This window comes from Sciurus vulgaris (assembly GCF_902686455.1).
Source record: "Sciurus vulgaris genome assembly, chromosome: 3".
Lineage (NCBI taxonomy): Eukaryota > Metazoa > Chordata > Mammalia > Rodentia > Sciuridae > Sciurus > Sciurus vulgaris.
In genome coordinates, this window is record NC_136463.1 from 63,003,789 (window position 1) to 63,023,988 (window position 20,200).

Consider the following 20,200-nt stretch of genomic DNA (forward strand, 5'->3'; position numbering starts at 1 on the left):
ACAGCTGGGACCAGCCTGCTAGAGTCATGGGCTGGGATAGTTAGTTGAATGAGTTAGCAACAGGCCCTAAAAACCAGCAAGCCAGTGTCCTCTAGACCTAGAAAATATGTTGAGTGACAAGTCCTCTGCCTGGTACCACTGATAATGTGACCCACAGTTTGGGGGAAGCACAGGAGAAGAGGGGACCTGTAATTATAGCCAGTACCTGTTAATACAGTCATGCCCTTTCTGTGTCTCAGTAGGGTCTCAGCCCTCCTGCCGCTCCCCCAGGGTCCACCCTGACTCAGGCATTTCAAAGTGTCACATGGGCAGGAGGGACTGGGAGGCTCCGGCCATTCCCAATGGGCTCCAGCTCCTCACTGCAGCATGTCAGGAGGGCAGGCAGCTGGAGGCAAGGGGCAGGACAGGCTGGAGAAGTCACTGGAAAATCTAAGATGGGATCATGACTCTGAGGTGAGGCCCTGCAGCCAGCCAAGTACTTGAGATCTGTCCATTACCCCCAACTCTCTGACCAGCTCATGCAGCGCTGGCCCCCTTTACTGTTCAATCATGGAGCATACAGAATTCCCCAACATATCATTCGATATCTGGTGTCAATCCCACAGGCAGTCCTCAGAGCCTCAAGTGTTGCCAAATGCTGTATTTATTGGTCGTTTACACTGAAGAGTATAGTTTCTGAGCCAAAAACATATATACTCTGCTCCTCACAAAACCACTGAGTCACTAAGGCAGGCACACAATGGCCACCATGCTGGTGGAGGCCAAGAACTCATGGACAGGGGTGGGCTATGGGGTGGACTGGCCCCCAAACAGGCCATGCAGTGTCCAGGGACGGGTGGGCTGGGAAGACTGGGCTAGATGTAGAACAGCTGCTGGATCTTTTCTCATGGTTCCCAAATGTGGGAAGTCTGCATACCTTGGCGACTGTTGGTTAGGCCCCAAGCCCAGGTATGTCCTCCAGGTCCCAGGGCCAGGCCTAGCATGTACTGAGTGGAAGGGGCTATGGGGTTAACAGAGCAAGCAGCATGCCTAAGCCTCAGGTCAGGCGCCACACCCTTCCTGGCACCCCTGGTAGTGTAGCTCCTCTTAGGGGTTTCTGGGTCTCTAGGCCTCTCAGCATCCTGAGAAGCCTGTGGAAAGCAGAGCAGGCCTTTCTTTTCACCAGGGACGGGGGAGACCCCAGGCAACCCCCATATCCCTGAGCCCCAGGGACTCATCGGATGCCTGGGACAGGCAACAAGCTGCTCCTAAGCTCAGGCCTGTCCCTGAGAGGAGGCTGTGACAGGATTGCTTCCCTATGAAATCACCCTGGGGTTCCTCTGGAGAGCTAATATTCCAGCTATGTTCCAGATCATCCAACTAGCAAGAGCGTTTCAAGGATATATCTAATACATAAAGAAAGGACCGGTAGGTAAGAGTGACACTGTACGGACACACGCAGGTGACCTATACAGTATGGGGGAGCACTTGAGTTCACTTCAGGTGACTAGAGGCGGTGGCAGTGCTGCTAAGGTGGGTAGCTCCCACGAGGACCCACATCTGACTGCCCCAGAATCTTGGGGGAGGGCCTGGAAGGCAGCTCAGGTCTCCTGTTCTCAGGACACATGCCCTAAAGAGCCGCTGTTCCCGCTGCCCCAACTGGGACTGCAAAGGGGCTATCAGGAGATATACACACAGCCCCTTGTACCCCTCAGCTCTTGACAGATGGGGCCCAGTCCACTATAGTCCCTGGTAGCTCCAGAAGGCTCCAGGTTGACTTGAGAGAGGCATAGGGGAACAGTCCAGGCTGTGGCTACAGGTGGCAGTGGGGCTAATCAGAGTTGTTTAAGAGGAGAACAGAGTAGGTGTCCCCCAAGGCAGCTGCTCCCTGAGGCCAACCCCTCCCATCCCATCCCTGATCTGAGGGCAGCCTGGTGCTGACTTGCCCTGCAGGGTCAGCACAGCCTGGAGTCGGATCCCAGGTTCACAATCACTTTGTTAGGAACACAGCTGTGCAGGCAGGGACGGCTGGAGGTTGGAGCAATCGGCTGTAATGCCCCTGCACCTCTCCCTGCTGGAGCCCAGGGGCCTGGTGCCCAGGCTCTCCATGCAGCCCCTGGCTACAGCCCTCACTTGTTCTCTATGAGCATCTGCACCTTGTGGACGAGGTCCCGGGCAATCCGCAGGATCTCCTGGGCATCGTGATGCTCAGCCCGCTCTAGGGGAAACATAGATAATTGTGGGGAGCCCTGAAGAGGAGGTAGAGTAGGCTGGGAGGAGCCCTGTGGCTGACTACCCTGCTTGGTTTCCACCTGCTAGGCTCTTGACATCCTGCCTATGGGGAAAGGACCCTAGTATTCTTAAGAACCCTTTGCCCAGGACAGGAGTGGAGGCCCCATGCCCACTGGGGTTAGCCAGGATGACTAGGCCAGCTCATACCATTGAAGAACTTGATGATGTCAGTGAAGTCCATGTTGTTGTCACGGATGATCTCTCGGTAGGCCTCCACCAGGGCCAGGGCAATGAACAACACAAAGTGCTCTGATGAGATGTGCCTGGCTGCCCAGATCACCTCCCATACAGCAAACACATCTTCATACAGCAGCTCTGGGAACAGAAAGGGGCTGGTGCTCATCAGTTCCAGGCATAGGGCCAGGGCTAAGGCTGAGCCTGGCTGCCCTATGTCCCTGGATGGAGCCAGATGAGAGTCAGAGCTCCAGCAGCCAAAGTCCTGGGATTCTCTGCAATATACACTACATGGTTCAAGAATGGGGATTCTGTATCCATGATGAAGGCCCAAGGCATACTGGGTTCCTGCAGACTCTACATTACCACTTCATTTCAGGACAACTCTACTTTTGATGCTCAGGAAGATGTGGTTTGAAATCAAAGTTCTGAAAACGATCACTTATTAGGGTGGTTACTGTAAGCCCTAACTGTACTGTAAAATTGCATTGTGCACTTATAAAAACACATATGCTGAGCTAGGGTGTGGGTTCTGCAGTAGAAAGCTTGCTTAACATGCACAAGGCCTTGGGTGATTTCCCAGAGCACAAAACCAAAACCCACACATACCCAGCCAACCTCAGTAGTCTGAGGCTGGGCCAGGGGAAGGCCCAGTAGTTTCTCAAAGCTCCCAGCATGGTGCCAAAGTATATTTAGGGAACCACTGACTTGGGGAAGATGAATCTCCCAACTGCACCTGACCCCACCCCCATGATCCAACCCACTTCTTACCTCTCTTAAAATCCAGCAGGAACCAGCGGTAACAGAAGTAGAAGTGGGTATAGTCTCCGTTCTGATGCATCAGCTCAAACAGCTCAGAGTCCAGGATCTCATAGGAGAAGAGGGAGACTGACCCAATGCTGTCTCTCTACTGTACTCACCCAGGGAGGCCTGGCGTCCCAGCCCGTCTTCAGCCTCTCTCTTCTGTGCTGTGCCTGCCCACCCTCACTCTCTCTCCCTTGGGTCTCCTTGGATGGGGTTGCACTGTTGCCCTACTGTCTCCTCTGGGCTGTATTCTTTTTGGAGTATAGTTTCTGGGTATTTAATTTCACCATCAACTGCACTACTCACCAGAACTTACAAGCACATGCACACTTAGAGTCCTTCGCAGTTTGTAATATGGATAACAATGGTTTTTAAAACAAAAAAAATTAAGCTTCTATCTAAACGACATTTCTGCAGTGCCCCCTGACTTCCCTATGACTGGCAGACAGGCCCAGCACTGCCTAGTCACAGGCCCGGGGTGGTTGCAGACCTCACCTGGATGAGGGAGCGCATATTGGCAAAGTGAGTGTCCATGGCGCCCCCATTGGGGAAGTTCTGGCTCATCCTCTTCATGAGGTGACTGAAGCAGCTGTAGGCCAGCTGATCTGAGGAGAGACGAGGAGACAGCAGGCAGTACGCCCAGAAGACAAACAGGCTGACATTTCCCCCTCCCAGATCTAGCCATCTTTTCCTTTCTCCAGTTTGTTAGCCCAAACCCAACTTAATTTGGGGGACTCACATATCCCATCTCTCACCATTGTCAAGGATAACCAGGAGAGGTGCCAGCAGATCACACATGCCCTGCACATAGCCCACGTCCAGGTGCTCCCACACATAGCTGAAATGCCAGGGGTGATCACTGTGGCTGTGCCCCGTCCCTCCCTCCCTTGGGGAATCCCTGGGGAGTTGGCCCTTAGACCAGCCTGTTACTCATAAGTCAACCTTTCCATGACTGTGAAGCACTTTTCTGTGTGCCTCACACTGGGACACAGTGGGGAACTGCCCAGGACCCCTGTTCCTGAGGTACTCAGGGACTCAGGGAAAGATGACAAAAAGTCATCACAACTTGGCATGCGGGGCAGGGAATCACAGACAGGTAAAGCTTCATGAAGAAGTATTGCCAAAGCAGGAATCTCAAGGACCTCTGAGAGCCGGTATGGTAAGGGGCACTGCAGGGAGTGTTCTAGACAGAGGGCCCAGTGTGATTCCAATGTAGTTCAGGAGAGGAGAAATACATTCATGGCACAACTGTAAGTCCCCACCCTGCCCCATAGTGGCACCTGCACATGATGTCTCTGAGCCGCTCGAGGTTGGGGGGTGTGAAATACCAGTAATTCCGGTCACATCTCTGCACGTCCTTGTCTATGCGGTGCAGATTTAAGGCCACAGTGTCCAGTAATTCTATCTGGAAGAGTGGTCAGCTCTCAGGGCTGAGGCTGACCGGCCCCTCCCAGGTTGGGAACACAAGGTCAAATGCAGTCAAATGGGGAACCCAGGGAACTCTGGGAATAGAGTTCCCTGGGGATGCTTTGAGATGGGCTCAATGGTTCCTTCTAGACAGTTAGGGCACCCGACCCTCCACCCTGCAGCTGACCCCAAGTGTTGGGATGGTGGGAGGGCCTGAGGTCAGCTGAGAATGATGCCTGAAGAACATTCACGTACAGCGTAGGCTGCAGCACACACAGCTGCAAGCTCTCCTGCTGCCTCCAGCTCACTGGCCCGCGAAGCCTTTTCTTGGCTGGAATCCTGAGGCTCAGAGAAACTGTGGGCCGCAGGGGCTGGCCCATCAGAGCCTTCTTCTCCACCACCATCCTCTTCAAAGCCCACACTCTGACCCTCATCTAGGCTGGACTGGATGCCTGATGCCACAGAGTAATTGCGGGAAGACGGCAGTCCTGAGTCTGGAGAATCAAACTCCACTGACTGCTGCTGCTCCACCATGGCTGTGCCCGGAGTCCCAGCTCCTGGCTCCTGCTCAGGCTTTGGTCTGGAATCTTCGGGGCCCTGAGGCCCTGGGGGCTCCAGATCATCCACAGAGATAAACACCTGGTGGAAGTGAAGATGTTGTCTTCTACCTGCACTCCAGGACCTTCCCACAGACCTTGCCTCTGGATGGAGCCCGCACGGAGAATTCTCTCCACACCCTCTACTTGCACCCACACCCCTCAACATTGCTACCCTGGGTGCTAAGTGGCTTCTGGTTCAGACAACCAGGAAGAAGAAATAAGGGTCTGGGCAAAAGAAGTCACCATCTTCAGCCCTCTCCAGCCCCCGTACATGTGAATCACCAGGCCTTCTGCAGCTGCTGCAGGGAAGACATGGGAGCAAAGGCCTGGATGCTCAGTGGCCAGCTTGAGTTAAGCATCATTCAACAAATGCCTTAAGTCCCCGTGTCTTGGTATGGCTGCTGTGGGGAGGGCAGGCTAGAGGTTTGAGGAAAAACAAGTTCTTTCTTATTTTTCATTGTCCTGAATATGTAGCAGGACAAGACAGGAAACTTCTGTAGCAGGTATCTAGTCAGTTATGTTAGCCTTCTGATAAGCTTCAGAGAGCTAAGAAGTAGAAGGAAACATGTTACTGACTGGAAGCAGTCAACCACCCTGGACAAGTCACAGGGAAAGTAAGAGACAAACAGGCTGTTTTTATTTTTTCTTTTCCTATGTAGGGAAAGGGATGCTAAAAGTAGTTTTTGCTCTAGGTAAGAAGCCTGAAGTACCAGATAATATCACAATTCTGAGGCAATCAAGAGCCCCAGAATACTGCCAACAAGGAAGGGTACTGCTTCTGCAAGTAAAGCAGTTGGGGCATTAACACAAGCTAAGGTTTTTACAAACACCAAAGCCAGAAAGAGAGATGGAGAGAGGGAGAAAGGAAGGGGGGTGGGGGAGAGAGAGATTATCGATTATAAATAGGGAATTAGGAATGAAGTACATAGAAAACAGAGTATGCTTTATTAGCTGTCTTTCTTTTCCTTCTTATACTTGGAATTGAAACCAGGGGCACTTTACCAGTTTTTTAATTTTAATTTTGAGACAGGGTCTTGCCAAGTTACTGAGGTTGACATTGAACTTGCCATCCTCCCGCCTTGGCCTCCCAAGCTGCTGGGATTACAGATGTGTGCCACTGTGCCCCCGCTAGTTATATTTAGTGGAGTATTGCTCCACTTTATTTCTGTAAGGGTGCCAGATGTGCTGGTATACATCTGTAATCCCAGCAACTCAGGAGGCTAAGACAGGAGGATTGCAAGTTCGAGGCCAGCCTCAGCAACTTCATGAGGCCCTAAGCTTCTAAAAAATGAAAAAAATAAAAAGAGTTGGGGATGTAGCTCAGTGGTAAAGGACCCTTGGGTTCAATCCCCAGTACCAAAATAATAATAGTAGTAGTAGTAGTAGTTGTAATAATAATAATAATAATAATAATAATTTGTTTAGTAAAGAGGCAATTTTAAAGAAAAAAACAAATTAATAAAAGTGTCTTTGAAAGAGAAATGGCCAAGCAGCCATTGTTTCATTGTCTTTTTCTTTCTTGCTTGCTGTCTCTTTTTCTCTGTGAGTGTGTGTGTGTGTGTGTGTGTGTGTGTGTGTGTGTGTGTGTGTGTGTATTAATGGTACCCGGGGTCTCACACATGCTAGGCAAGTGATCTACCACTGAGCAATACCTCCAGTCCCAGTCCCAAGGTCCTAGTTTAGAACTTGCTAAACTAAAGGAAGAATTACCCACCGATGCTTTGAACTAGCTCTGCACAGTTAATTCTATAAGACAATAAAAACATCACAGAGGTGGGAGGATCTTGTCAGTGGATACCAGTGGGACCGCTCTAAGTGCTCCCCTGTCCTCTGGCTGACAACTCTCAGTGAAGCCTCTGCAGTCAGAAGCATGAGAGCATGCAGGAGGAACAGAGGCCAGAGATGGGAAGTTCTTGCCTGGACACTTTGCTCTCGCCAGGAGAGGATCCAGAACTGGAACCCATGAGTCCCTGTTTCTAGGCTTGAGTTCCCTCTACAAGGAGGGCAGGCTTCTTCTCTAGATCCCAACAAACCCATCTTTCCCTATTAGTCTGTTGAAACAAACAAACACAAAAGTTCATCTCATTCTATCCTCATGGCACTCAGCACCTGAGAAGTTGGTAGCAGAGTAGAGTGGCAGTTAACCATTTTTTCAGTCAAAGAAGAGACACCAACATATTAAGCTTTCTTCCTAGGACTCTGCTGCAGTATTAGAGGCTGGGCTGGTACTCAGGACTCCTGCGTGTCAAATGCTGGTAGGCCCCGCCCTGGCCCCCACCCCTCCGGGCCATCTGGCTCACATCATTGCTGATGGTGGAGTCTCGGTGGATGAGGCGCTGCACGTGGCTGTCGATGCTGCTGCCTGAGGAGAACTTGGTGAGCGTAGCTGGGTGAGCCTCCCGCTCCCGCTGCCTCACCACCACCTCACAGGCCTTCCACTCCGCCAACACCTGCTGGTACCTTGCTGCCACCGCTGTGTCCACCTGTGCTTAGACCACACCATGACCATGGGGGGAGAGTGTACCAGGGCCTCCTCCTTAAGGGTTGGCAGGCACTGGATCTTTGGCCCTGAATCACAGAGGCCGGAGACTAGAGTAGGATTTTGGATGAGGACATTGGGGCCATGCTGCCACCACCTTCTGCTGCAGTGTTTCTTCCTGGCTAGGAAGGGGCTGAGGCTTTCAAGGCCCTCTCCCTGGAGTTCCTTGGCCCCGCTCCCACCTCCCTAAGCCCCATGAAAAAGGGTTCTTCTTACCTGTTCCATCTCCTTCTTGCTCATGCCAAACTTATAGTGGCCAAGGAGGAAGGGCCAGACGTCCTTGCGGATCTCATGTTCCACACCTCCATAGTACACCTGCCGCAGTAGCTCCAGCTCCTTGTAGTTCTGAGGGGCCCAAGGGTAAAGACTGTGTAGCCCCCACGATTACTATACTCCAGCTGGTTGAGTCCCATCCCATGGAGAGCTGGGACTGAGGCACTCTGCTTGGAGATGGCCATGCCCTCCTGTGCCCCAGGTTACAAGTGGATGAGATCTAATTTCACCCTCCTTCCTTACAGTGCAGGAAATCTACCCCAGAGGGAGGTGGAAATCAGCTTGAGATCACAGAGCATTATGGAAGCAGAACAGATTCTCAGTGAAGTTCTTTCCCACATGGACCCACAGTTCCAGCTGTGTATGATTCTACCATGACATGGTTACTCCATGGCCATCAATCCTGGCCTGTCAACCCCATACCAAACACATTTTACACTGAATGCCCATTTGGTCTACAAAAACTGCTCCCAGAGCAGACAGTTATGCCCAAGTACTGCCCACTCCAGCTCTCCACCTGACCTCTGGCCACAGAGCCCCAGTTCATACCTTTTTGTCTTTCTGATACTTGCTCCACACATCCTTGGTGAGGCCTCCTGAGGCCCCTGGGGGCCGGTCAGGTGGGATAATGTTGTGATGCACCAGTGCTGATAGGTGGGTTCGTACCGTGGATAGGTGGCGGCAGTAGGCCAGCCCTGCAGTGGGGAGCCAGGAAGCTGTGCTTGAGGTGAATCCCCACCCCCCATCCCTCACAGTCCCGCCTCATCGCACACTCACAGCCATAGAAGGCCCGGGACACAATCTGCCTCTTCATGCTCTCACACAGCAGCCTGAGGGGCAACCTGTGGAAACAACCTGGTTCAGAGGCCGGGGGCTGTGGCCCGCAGTGGCGGGAGGATGAGAAGAGAGGATATTCTGGTCTGGGAAGCAGGCAAGGTACTTAGGATGGCATAGGGAACAGCTGAGCAGCACGTCAACAGCTCTCTGTCCCTGCCAGTTAAACCTCAACTTTGCTGCCAGGGTGGTGGGGGGCACCCAGCCCCCAACCACCCAGTGATCTTGGGCAACTAACTTCCCCTTAGTGAATCTTGGTTTCCTCGTGTGAAAATGAAGAGACTCACCTCAGGGCATCAGAAGTAACAGTTTAAAAAAAAAAAAAAAGGGAGGCTGGGGAGATAGCTCAGTTGATGGAGTGCCTGCCTCGCATGCACAAGGCCCTGGTTCAATCCCCAGCACCGCAAAAAAAAAAAAAAAAAAAAAAAAAAGAAGTAACAGGGCTGGGGATGTGGTGGCTTAGTGGTAGTGATTGCCTAGGACATGTGAGGCACTGGGTTCGATCCTCAGCACCACAAAATAAAGTTATAATTCCGTCTACAACTAAAAATATTTTTTAAAAATAAAAAATTTAAAAACGAAGCAACAGCCAGGCACAGTGAAGCAGGCCTGTAATCCCAGTGGCTTAGAAGCTGAGGCAGGAGGATTGAAAGTTCAAAGCCAGCCTCAGCAAAAGCAAGGCATTAAGCAACTCAGTGAGACCTGTCTCTAAATAAAATACAAAATAGGGCTGGGAATTTGGCTCAGTGGCTGAGTGCCCCAAGTTCAATCCCCAGCAGCCACCCCCCCTAAAAAAAGAAGTAACAGGTAGAGGAGAGCACCCAGCCAACAGGCCTACAAAAAGCCACAGATTGCTCTTACACATGGCAGGTGCTCAGAGACTTGTTGAGTGTCCTCAGGCATATGGCCTGTTAGCAGGATCTATGTTCTGGGAAGGGGAGCTCAAGTGTTGAGCACCTACTTTGTGTAGGCACGTGCCTGGCATTCATTTACTTAGCCCTCACAAGTGCTGTAGGAAGCAGGCAATGTTTTCTCCACTTTATGAGTGAGGAAATTGAGGTTTAAAAATATAGAGGCTCAGAGAGCCCCAGCAACTTGGCTAAGTCATATGTATATCACAAGTAAAATTTGAACCCAGGTTTGTCCAACTCTAGAGACCACCCTTGTCATAAAAGTGACAGCCTCTGTGGACAGAGAGACATACATGAACAGGCAGCTGATCTGGGCTTTTTGCCCACTCACCGGTCTGGGACACAGCTGCAGTGACTGGGGGTTGCATATGGAGAGCTGCTGGAGGAGCAGGAGAGGCAAGAGGAACCCTGGCTGCACAGGGGCTCCAGGTGCCAGGCTGCCAGGCTCGGCCCAAAGCCCTGCATCTCAATCATGTCACCAGCATCTGAGGGCAGGAAGGGGCCATGGTCAGCAGCTTGGAAGGCCTCCTTCCCCAAGCACCCTGGGGTATGCCCGCCTCTGTGCCCAGAGCTGCAGCATGAAGTCACCCGTTGGTGGAAAACCACAGAGGTGGTGCCTGCCTGGTCCGGAACCCAGACATGGAAATGGTGGAAGAGGGCACTCGACACTTCTCAGCTTTCACCAAACCCAGAGAGGCTGTCTTTCTGCATGTGATAAAATACTTGGATTGAGTCAGGGGTGATTTGCTTATCTACCTCTGTCTCACTACCAGCAAACTCCTGCTTTTCTAGAGGGAGGGGAAGGAAAGAGAAGGAGCAGCCAAGGCCTGCTGAGCTTCCTGAAATGCTGCCAGTTAGCCTGGCCTCTAAGGGCTTAGCTTGGTTCTCTGGGGCAAACTCTGAGATGCCCAAGAAGATGTCTGGAACCCCTCAATCTGTGACCCTGCCCTCCCATGGGAGTCTCTACTGATTAAAGTCCCTGAGGGTCCCTGAGCCACTTGTTCACAGGCTTCTGAGGCCTGTGGCTAAGTAGGAACTGTGCTCCCTGCCCAGGCCGGATACTCTGAAGCCTAGAAGGACTGCACTAGGTATGGAGGCCCCTCACAGGTAAGCTGGAAGGGAGGGCAAAATTCCCAGGGCTGCCATGGACTGTGGCATCCAACCAGAAGTCACAAATGTGCCCAGGTGCAGCCTCATAAGATGACTCCTTGGATATATCTACACCAATACAGATGGACCTTTCTCAGCCAGTCCTGCTGGCCTAAATCAGAGCCCAAGACCCTTGAGAGATTCCAGGAGACCCAAGTAGAGCACTGCTCAGCGGGGACACTGGCAGGTCCAGGAACCACAGAGATGAAGCACAGTGAGGGCAGGAAATGAAAGGACCCAGAGGTGATACCACAAGGGAGGGAGAGAGCAGAGCAGAGTGAAGAAGAACAAGGAAAGAGAGCTGTGTGTGCTGAGAACACTGCTTCTTTCAGCTGTGGCTTTCTTGGTGAATCTAGTGTGGTCCTGGCCCACCATGGACTGGAGCAGGCCTAGGCCTGGTTTTTCTGGGACCCAGACTCCAGCTCTAGGTGTGCCTTGTAAGGGGGGTTGAGCTGATCCTTCTCCAGGGCCCCCAGGGGTTGCCCTGCCTTGGCCCCCTCAGATCCATGGCTGGTATTTGTGTAGATATCTGGCCCTTCAGCTCCAACAGGAGGCAAATTAAGGAAACATACTTGGTGGGGTGGGGGCTGCGGCTCTGGGAGTGAGGGGTTGCAAGCCATGCCCGAGATTCTGGGAAGAAAAGAGGAAGGGACAAGTGCAGGTGGGGTGGGACAGGAGTCCAGGTCATGCCCCTGCAGCAAGAAAGAGACCAGTCCTGGGAGGAGCCAGGGTAGGAATTGGCCCAGCTGGACAGGAAGCAGGCAGCAGGCGGGCAGGCAAGGAGGGTGACAGGTGCAAAGGGTGGAGGGTGGGCACAAGGGGAAACAAGCTCATACCCAGAAAGCAGGGCCCAACCAAGGCAGGTCTCCTGGGTCAATGCTCTTCACCTTAATTCTCCAGGAAGGAGCTGAACCAGCCAGCACTGAGCACAGCATCTGAATAACCCAGTGCAGACAGCTGGAGCTCTGGAGTGACTGGGTGAGGGGCAGCAGGCTGGACAGGGGGTCTGCTGGGTTAGTTTTGACTCTGACTCTCTCCTCTGAGCATGAGGAAAGCATAAAGCAAATGATCAGGGTGGGTGAACCCCACAGCCCCTAAGACTCCGAGTGAAAGGTGCCTGGCCTGGAGCAGAATTAGAGTGAACAGCATCTCTGCTCTGTCGGGGAGGCAGCAGGGAAAGGAAGGAGAGGAGGGAGAGGAGGAGGAGGAGTTCTGGACACCCCGCCACTTGAATCACATGCACAAGTCAAGCATGTTGCAGGCCTGAAAAGCAACAGCTAGCAGAACGGACTCAACAGTGTTGTCATTACGGACTGGAGTGGATGTGGGGGTTCCCATCTCCCATTCCCTCTCCCCCAACCACCTACAGATTCTACTCTCATATCTCCTTTCCTTTCCCAAGTACTGGGGACCTCAGGACTGCATACTGGGTTGTCTAGCTCTTGAGTTCTGCAAGAGGATGCCCAGACAAATCCTGAGTCCTTTGGGCCTAACTCTCTGATCCTGGAAGTCTCAGCCTTAAGACTGGTCAGGGATGGCTTTTCTCTCTCTCTCTCTCTCTCTCTCTCTCTCTCTCCCTCCCTCCTTCCCTCCCTTTCTTTCTTTCTTTCTTTCTTTCTTTCCTTCTTTCCTTTCTTCCTTCCTTCCTTCCTTCCTTCCTTCCTTCCTTCCTTCCTTTCTTTCTTTCTTCTTCTTCTTCTTCTTTTTTTTTTTTTTGGCAGTAGGGATTGAACCCAGGGGCATGTTACCACTGAGCTATATCCCCAGTCCTTTTTTAAAAATTTTTTATTTTGAGATAGGGTCTTGCAGTTGCTGGGATCAGTCTCAAACTTTAGATCCTCCTTCCTCAGTCTCCCAAATTGCTGGGATTATAGGCAAGCACTACCATGCCTGGCAGGGACAGGCTTTCTATTGCCAAGTTTATCAAGACAAGGGCTCTTTGAGACCCTCCAACCTCCAGCATCCAGCCTGACTGCCAGATCATGGAGTAAGAAGGTCCCCCTCAAAGCTCAACCTTCCCACACTACTCAAAGTCTGTTAATCTGTTAAATAAGCGTTAGCATCAAATCCAAGTTTTCAAGGAAACAGATGACAGGTATGTGTGCAGTAAGTAAGGTAAAATATTCCTACTGGGTCTGGCCTACAGACTTTTGTTGGGAGAGTTAGTAGTGAGGGCAGGTCCCGGGGCAGCATGTGGCAGGAAGAGAAGCAGCTGGTAAGGTTACTAAGGGGGTTTTAGGTGTGGGTTAAGCCACAGGCCTGGCTGTCCTGGGATGGTGGCTTATTACTGGCTTAGTAGTTGGGCTGAGGAACAGAGTTCCTTAGCAGAATTATATGGAAGCATAAGGTAGATATTGCATATTCTTTAGATTCCCTCTTTGAGGGCAGGGAAAGTGATTAATTCTGTGGCATAAAAATGGGTGGGGATGGAGAAGTTCACTAATCTCCAAGAGAGCTGGCTCAGTTCCTTCTGACCATCCTTTCCTTAAGAGTCTCTTCCTAGTCCTCACAACACCCCTGGCTGACAGCTCTACCAACTGATTTCCTGGCTGATTTCCTCTCTACCAACCCACTTCGGTGCTAAGAAAGACGGTGTGGGCAGGGGAACACTGAGAAGCTGTAGGCACTATGTTGTGTTATTCTCAATGAAGGGGACCTCTTCGATCATAAACTCTGAGGTCTGTGAGGATGGGACACACCTGCCTGACATCTCTGGCACAGCACATGGCACAGATGAAGAAGCTGACCTTTGGGATGATGAGATACAGACAGCCAGGGGCATATCTGGGGCAGGCGTTTATGTTGCCATTCTCTAAGCCTAGGTCTCTTCCTGGATACCCTGCTGCATATATTTCTGGATTTCATGCTAAAGTACCAGGCTGTGCCTGCTAGAGCCTGCAGGCCTGCTGGGAAAACTGAGCCCTGAGGTCTCTTCCCACAGTCTCTCCCCAATCTCTTACCTGACCTGTCTGATCCCTATCCCTGCCCCAGGCAGGGTCTGGTACTGCTATCCTATTTCTGTAAAGTCAGGAGTCAAAAGCATGGGAATGAGGCTGGCTTTTCCAAACAGGAGAAAAAGAGACTATTTTTTGGTGTTTGCCAGCATGAACACTAGGGTGCAAGGAGGAGCTCAAAGAGCCATTCCGAACCCCTAACAGGCAATCAGGTAGTCAGTCCTTCCTTTCAGCGCCTCATTTTCCCTCTCGGCAGGAAGCCTCCTCCTTGTACCTAGAGCCATTCACTCTATTATGTTCCCTCTTTTTGCCAGCACCTGTCTGGCTTCCTTGCAACCTGATCTGCCTCCTGATGGAAGGGAGCCACCCTGGGTTAAGTCCCCTAATGCCAACACTGCTGTTTGAGCCCCTGCAGTGGGTGGCAGGTGGGCCCAGGGGGTGGGGTGGAGGATGAGGTGGGTCAGGGTTGGGGAGGGATAAAAACCTTTCATCGGATTGGGAGCTGTGAGGTTCCGCGAGCAGATCATTGAGAGCATCGCGTGTAGTTTATCCTCCTCTTCCTCATCATCGTCCACCGAGGCCGCGCGGCTGGCCGCTAGGTGGTGGTAGTTAATAGTGACTGCTCAAAGAGAATAGCGAGAGAGGCAGAGGCATGAGGACCCTAGTCCCTGGGTCAGTGGGACCAACTCCTTTCTTGAGGTGAGTGGCACGGAGGCTAGGATTGCCTTGAACCTGCAGGGCATAGAAGAGGGGTGTGGGGGTAGCGTGAGAGCCCTCTGATGAGTACTTGGCAGAGTACAGAAGGCAAGGGGCTGGGAGGCAGTTATAGAGCCCCACTCTTTGAAGGGGTTCTTTCTAGGAAAAACAAAGAAGAGAGAACTGGTGTGTGTGTGTGTGTGTGTGTGTGTGTGTGTGTGAGAGAGAGAGAGAGAGAGGGAGAGAGAGAGAGAGAGAGAGAGAGAGAGAGAGAGAGAGAGAGAGAGAGAGAGAGAGAGAGAGAAAGGGAGAAAGAGGAAGAAATATAGGGACTATTATTTGGGACAGGCTGGCAACTTAGAAGCTGGCTAGCCCTGGCCAAGGTGGACAGGACTACTGGCAGACAGGCTCTGGTCATTCTTCAGCTCTCATTATAGTCAGGCTGGACTGAATCTGAAGTTAACATCCAAACTCCTCTTTTTGGTCTATAGATTCAACCTTTTCCTCCTCCAAGGGTTTTCCCAGAGCTGCCTCACTCTTGAGAAGCCTGAGTCACTCATCTGAGCTTCAGCTCCAGCTCCTGGTACCCTGGCTTGCTTCTGGAGAAATAAGTGGTCCTTAAAGTGAAGTTACCAGCATTGGGAAATACTATCAACTGAAGGACAAACTGAAGAATCTAAACAATCTGAGATTAAATGCCAGGTTTGCAACCACAGTCAGGCACAGAGATGTCTCTTTGTTAGGTCATCTGGGAGGGAAGGAGGATTCCCCTTACTTTGTGCCCTCCAAGCCTTTTGGGACAATTTGTGCTGTGGCTATATGTATGCTGTTTGGGTCATCTGCCCTCTAATACAGAGACAACTTATTGACAACTTTTTGGTTGGCAGTAGACACTCTGGGCTGGCAAATTCTCTGACCTTATTTACATGAACTGTGAGTCTCGACAAGAGAAACTTATGGGTAGAAGCAGTAGAAAGGGAAGTTGGGTATTGGTAGATACTCAGACCCCTTAAGCCCAGGGATGTGTGACCAGGGCAGGGCAAGATCTATGAGGGCCCAGCCACCTTTGGGTCCCCAGCCCTCAACATCCAAGCTCCAAATCTCACCCTCTTCAGAAGCAACCCCAACCTCAGTCAGAGCTCCTCTTGTCAAATGCTGGCTTGAAGAGAGCTCCGGCTCTAGGGGAGTTGATGAACAGCTTGCTTTGTCCAAAAGAAGCCTAAGTCCCATGCCCAGGCTACCTTGTGGAGTTTGAGAGGCAGGCGGAAGAGAGATGGAGAGTTCTCTACCTTCTATTTCTAGTCCCTTCACATATTTTTTTTCTAGGGTGGAGCATGAAAGGATGATTAAAAATCTTGTGCATGATGCCTGGGTCTCCTGAGCGAAGAGTCTCAGGCAAAGAGGTGGGGCAGACAGCTAAGAAGAGAGGTGAGTTCTCAAAGGGACAATCTGCAGGTGAAAGGTCCAGTAGAGAGGCCAGGTGAGGAACCTTGTCTTAACCTGGCCTGGTCAGGGGACCCTGCCTGACACTCTCCTGGGTGATACAGTGCTCCCTACCTCCCTGAGCATCTTTCTCTCCTCCTCCATTAAGGAAGCTTGGGACACTCACTGTGTTCGTGCCTATGCCCGGGGTAGATGATCCGGAACACGTAGTCTGTGGCCCGCCCCATGCCCAGCTCCTCCATATCCACAGATCGCATGCTGCTGCGTTTCCGCAGCTTGGGGAACACCTTGCCCTGTGGAGAGAGCAGGTGGTCAGCCTGTCCAGGGCAAAGCCCCACCAGGGTCCCACCCAAGGCTGCACCTAAGAACTCCTAAGTAGGGAAAGAAAGGGTGGTGGCCAGAGAGCTACCCACTTAGTCCTTCACCCAGAGCCTCCCATGCCCTGAGGTACCTTCCCCTGCTGGGTCCACAGCGGGGGTTCAAGCTGTCCTCGAGGCAGCAGTCCATTCTCCAGACAGGACAGAAAGGACAGCAGGTGTCCTCCCTGTGGGAAGTGCAGTGGTGGCCTCTGGATGCCGTCCTGGCTCACCAGCACAAGTGTGCCACCGCTCTCTGGGGGCGAATGTGGGCAAATGAGCTGGGGCCCTCCTTGGGACACCCTCACTCATCCATTACCATAGCCAGGCTCCCCAGATTGGGTAGGAGAACAGTCAGGCTGGAGTATGGCCTAGGAGCCTCATTAACAGGGATGAAGGAGGGCCAGGGGTATAGCTTAGTGGTAGAGTGCATGCTTAGCATGCACAAGGCTCTGGGATTTGATCCCTAACACCATAAAAAAATAAAAATGAAAACAGTGATAAGGAGAGGGAAACAAGAAGTCTGACAGGCCCCATGCTCAGCATACGATTGGGAGAAGGTGTCTCTGCCCTCCCACCCCTGTGCTGGGACAAGCAGACTCACTTTGTTGATGGCAGTGGATGCAGACGATCTGACTGAAGGGCACCACCAGGGCATAGTCCCAGTAAACACTGGAAAGGAACCAGATTGGTGTCACTGTGTCCCAAGATCTGTTATTCTCCCTTCCTTATCAACTGGCCCTCCTACCCCTTGAAACTACCCCAAAGATAGGATGACTATAGCGGAGAAGTGACCTCAGCCAGTCATGTCCCTCTGAGTTCCATGCTGTCCTCATGGCACAGGGTCCATCAGTCTCCACTGACTAGAGCTGGGCTCAGTTCCAGAGAGTTTGGGAATCACTCCAGGTGGCCTCTCCCTACCATGTGCAGCTTTGGGATAAGCAGTGAGGCCTGCCTCCAGGAGCAGACTGTCTTTCCATGCCCCACTCCCTTCCCTGGCTCTTGGGAGAAGTGCCAAAGCCCCACCTCTTCTCCAGCTCAGTGTCCCCCAGAGTTCCATTCATGAGCTGGTTGGGGGTCCACTTCAAAGTTAGGCTCTCTGCAGACTGGTGTAAGGAGAGGTAGCCAGGGACAGCCTCCATGTCCTCCTTCTACAGGGAGGAGACACACCAGAAGACAGAGACAATGAGGGGCTGGGAGGCTCCCCAGGATTGCCCAGGGAAATGAACTCCAGGTGGAAGCAGGGTAGGCCAGGCAAGGGAGAACAGGAGCCATCTGGCCATCTCCTCTTCCTGGCTGGCCTGGTGCCACTGGCTCTGTCATGTCAGCCTCCTGGATGCCAGGTGTGTCCTGAGCCAGACACACCCAAGATGGGCATTCACCCAGCATTCTGGCTGCCATTTCTATCCCTGGATGGCCTGGTTCTCTGTCAGCCAGGGCAGATGCCACCTGGCTCCTGCTAATTCCAGGGCGGGCATGAGTCATATGAAACAGTGAGGTTGGGGTGGGGCTGTGTTACCCTTTCTCTCTGGTCAAACTCCTCAGGAAAAGAAATAACTTTGGTTAGAAGCTTCCAGTTCTGGGGCCTTTGGAAGAGGGAGAGTGGTGGCATTAAGCTTTCCTACCGGCTGCACCAGCACGTTGTTCTTGCCATAGAGCAGCCGTGTTCTTGAGTTCTGGTGCAGGGACTCCACATACTCGCGGGCACAGGCAGCTAGCCTGTCCTCTGATGCACTGCCACTGGAATGTCGCTTCCGGATCTGCCAGAAAAGCTATGGCTCATCCCTGGCCTCAGGAAATCAGCCACAGGACACTTGAGAACCCCCAGGCTTCCATGACAACCCTTTCTGCTGACCCCAGGCCTTCCTGCCCCCCAGTTTGTTCTCATCCACCCTCTGATTTCCAGTCATAAACTGGCACAGGTTCTTGGCATTTATACAAGTGCTTGTGTGGGGAAAAGGTTCTCCAAGAGCAGTTACCACCTGGGGAGCCAGATTCCCCTCCCTATAATCTCATGAACATAGCCTGAATGAGTGAGTAAGGGGATGGGGAGAGGGACACCCACCCCCAGGGCAGGGCGCTTTGCAGGAGAATCCTGGCGACTAGGGGGACCCCGGATACGGTGCCTCTGGACTAGCTCATCAGCAGAGGGGTCAGTCCAATAGTGATCAGCCGTCTTGAGCTTTGTGTATTCCAAGGCACAGGGTCCCACTGTGGAGACAGGGATGTTAGCTTGCAGGTGTACCATTGCCCCTTACCCACTGGTCCCACACAGCCCTATAAGCTCTGAGGCTCACCTAGAAGAGACGCCAGGATAGGGCCAAACACAGGGTCTGCCAGTAATGCTTCCTTCTCATAGTACTTGCTGCCAGGAGGAGACAGACAGGGTAACTGCCAAGGCTCTTGGACCTGTTCTAGGGTGGTGAAGCTCGCCATGGAGGGATGTCCCCATGAGGCCAGATTCACATCAGTCACCAAGGAAATTCTACAGGGTGCCTGGTATGGTCTGTGCTTTTGGAGTGCTAAAAGAGGAGCTGGAGGCATGCCCACAGGCTGTCCTGAGAGTTAAGCATGGAGAGGCACAGGGCTGAGGAGGGAAGTGATTGGGAGTGGGGAAGTCACCTGCAGTTCTCCGCCAGGTACTGCACAACCCTGTCCAGAACTTTCTCCATAAGTGCTGTGCGTACCCATATGTGCTTCAAGGCCTGTGGACTGAGAGCCAGGGCCTTCCCGCCAGCTGAACCCTGTTTCCTCAGGGCCTCCTGGCTGCCTCCTGAGGGTCTCCTGTAACGAGAAGGAGGACTTCAGGAGCATAAGAGATTGGGGGTAAACCCCAGGTCAGTAGTACTAGGAGTGGGAACTGGTGCCCACAAGATGGGAGACCAGACAGTTCCTGGGCTGGGGTAGAGAGCTGAAAGGCATTGAGCCCTTTGCAGACTCAACTCTCACCCTCAAACTGGTCTCTCACCCAACAGGACCTGCAAGACATGGGCCAGGAAGCCAACCTCCTGGATTTTCCTGGGAGGTAGCAAATGCCAACTGGAAAGAGCAGAAGAGAGGGCCGGGAAAGACAGGCCAAGGACTCACCTGCCCTCTACTTGTTGTTGCAGCTCCTGTACCTTGTGGCAAATCTCCCCAGCCACAGGGCACGTTTTCCCCACCTTGGTGAACAGGGCTGCCATCTTGTCACTGCGCAGGAAGCCAGCAGCACGACGTCTCAGTTGATGCAGGAGGCAAGCCTCTACAGCACCTGGACCACAAAGGAAAATAGCACCTGAGTTTGGGTAAGAAGGGGCATTCCTCTCTCCCATGCCTATGAAAAGGCAGGGGCAAGGGCAACTGCTGAAACTAGGAGAAGACCAGGGAGATATACCTTGACTGCCTTCTAAACCTCCCCTCCCTATCCCTCTGCCCTTGGCCAGGGAGGACCTGCAAGAGCCAAACCTTTCCCTCACCTGGTGTATGCATGGCTCCTGTATGAAGCATCACCCTTGGGGGGCTGTGAAGACCAAAGCTAACCTGCTGGGGTTGGCATGAATGGCTCCATCCAACCATGAGGGCAAGCAGGGATAGCACCAACAGGAGGGACACAGAGTGCACACGGCCCAACAGACCTCCTAGAGAGCATGGTGATGTGGTTGCTAAGGAACGAGGAGGCACTGGAGGAGCTGAAATATTAATGAAGCCACTGCAGAGATCCGACCTGACAGCAGCTCCTAGATTATTGATGAGCTCAGCACCTCAGAGTGAGAGATTTCTCTTTTTCACACTGGGAGGGCTTCCCTTCATT

General features: G+C 52.4%; 1 protein-coding gene across 10 annotated transcripts in view; it reads right to left on the reverse strand.

Moving 5' to 3' along the window:
- Positions 1-622: 622 nt before the first annotated feature.
- Positions 623-20,200, reverse strand: part of SGSM2 (small G protein signaling modulator 2) — a 35,341-nt gene continuing 15,763 nt past the window's right edge. The window contains exons 3-25 of one of the 10 annotated variants that reach the window (XM_079130783.1): positions 19,866-20,027; positions 19,498-19,660; positions 19,033-19,194; positions 18,708-18,775; positions 18,476-18,621; positions 18,036-18,170; positions 17,437-17,561; positions 17,015-17,082; positions 16,506-16,666; positions 16,221-16,347; positions 14,400-14,534; positions 10,144-10,297; positions 8,845-8,909; positions 8,617-8,762; positions 8,011-8,139; positions 7,556-7,738; positions 4,912-5,295; positions 4,578-4,654; positions 4,005-4,087; positions 3,745-3,854; positions 3,217-3,313; positions 2,419-2,586; positions 623-2,197 (exon numbers count right to left, since the gene is read on the reverse strand). In XM_079130783.1, coding sequence (XP_078986909.1) covers positions 2,109-2,197; positions 2,419-2,586; positions 3,217-3,313; positions 3,745-3,854; positions 4,005-4,087; positions 4,578-4,654; positions 4,912-5,295; positions 7,556-7,738; positions 8,011-8,139; positions 8,617-8,762; positions 8,845-8,909; positions 10,144-10,297; positions 14,400-14,534; positions 16,221-16,347; positions 16,506-16,666; positions 17,015-17,082; positions 17,437-17,561; positions 18,036-18,170; positions 18,476-18,621; positions 18,708-18,775; positions 19,033-19,194; positions 19,498-19,660; positions 19,866-20,027 — 3,137 coding nt within the window. In that variant the 3' untranslated portion in view covers positions 623-2,108. Of the gene's footprint in view, positions 2,198-2,418; positions 2,587-3,216; positions 3,314-3,744; positions 3,855-3,999; positions 4,088-4,493; positions 4,655-4,911; positions 5,296-7,555; positions 7,739-8,010; positions 8,140-8,616; positions 8,763-8,844; positions 8,910-10,143; positions 10,298-14,399; positions 14,535-16,220; positions 16,348-16,505; positions 16,667-17,014; positions 17,083-17,436; positions 17,562-18,035; positions 18,171-18,475; positions 18,622-18,707; positions 18,776-19,032; positions 19,195-19,497; positions 19,661-19,865; positions 20,028-20,200 lie in introns of those variants that run through there. The other 9 variants (XM_079130781.1, XM_079130786.1, XM_079130785.1 and 6 more) reach the window with 9 other exon arrangements.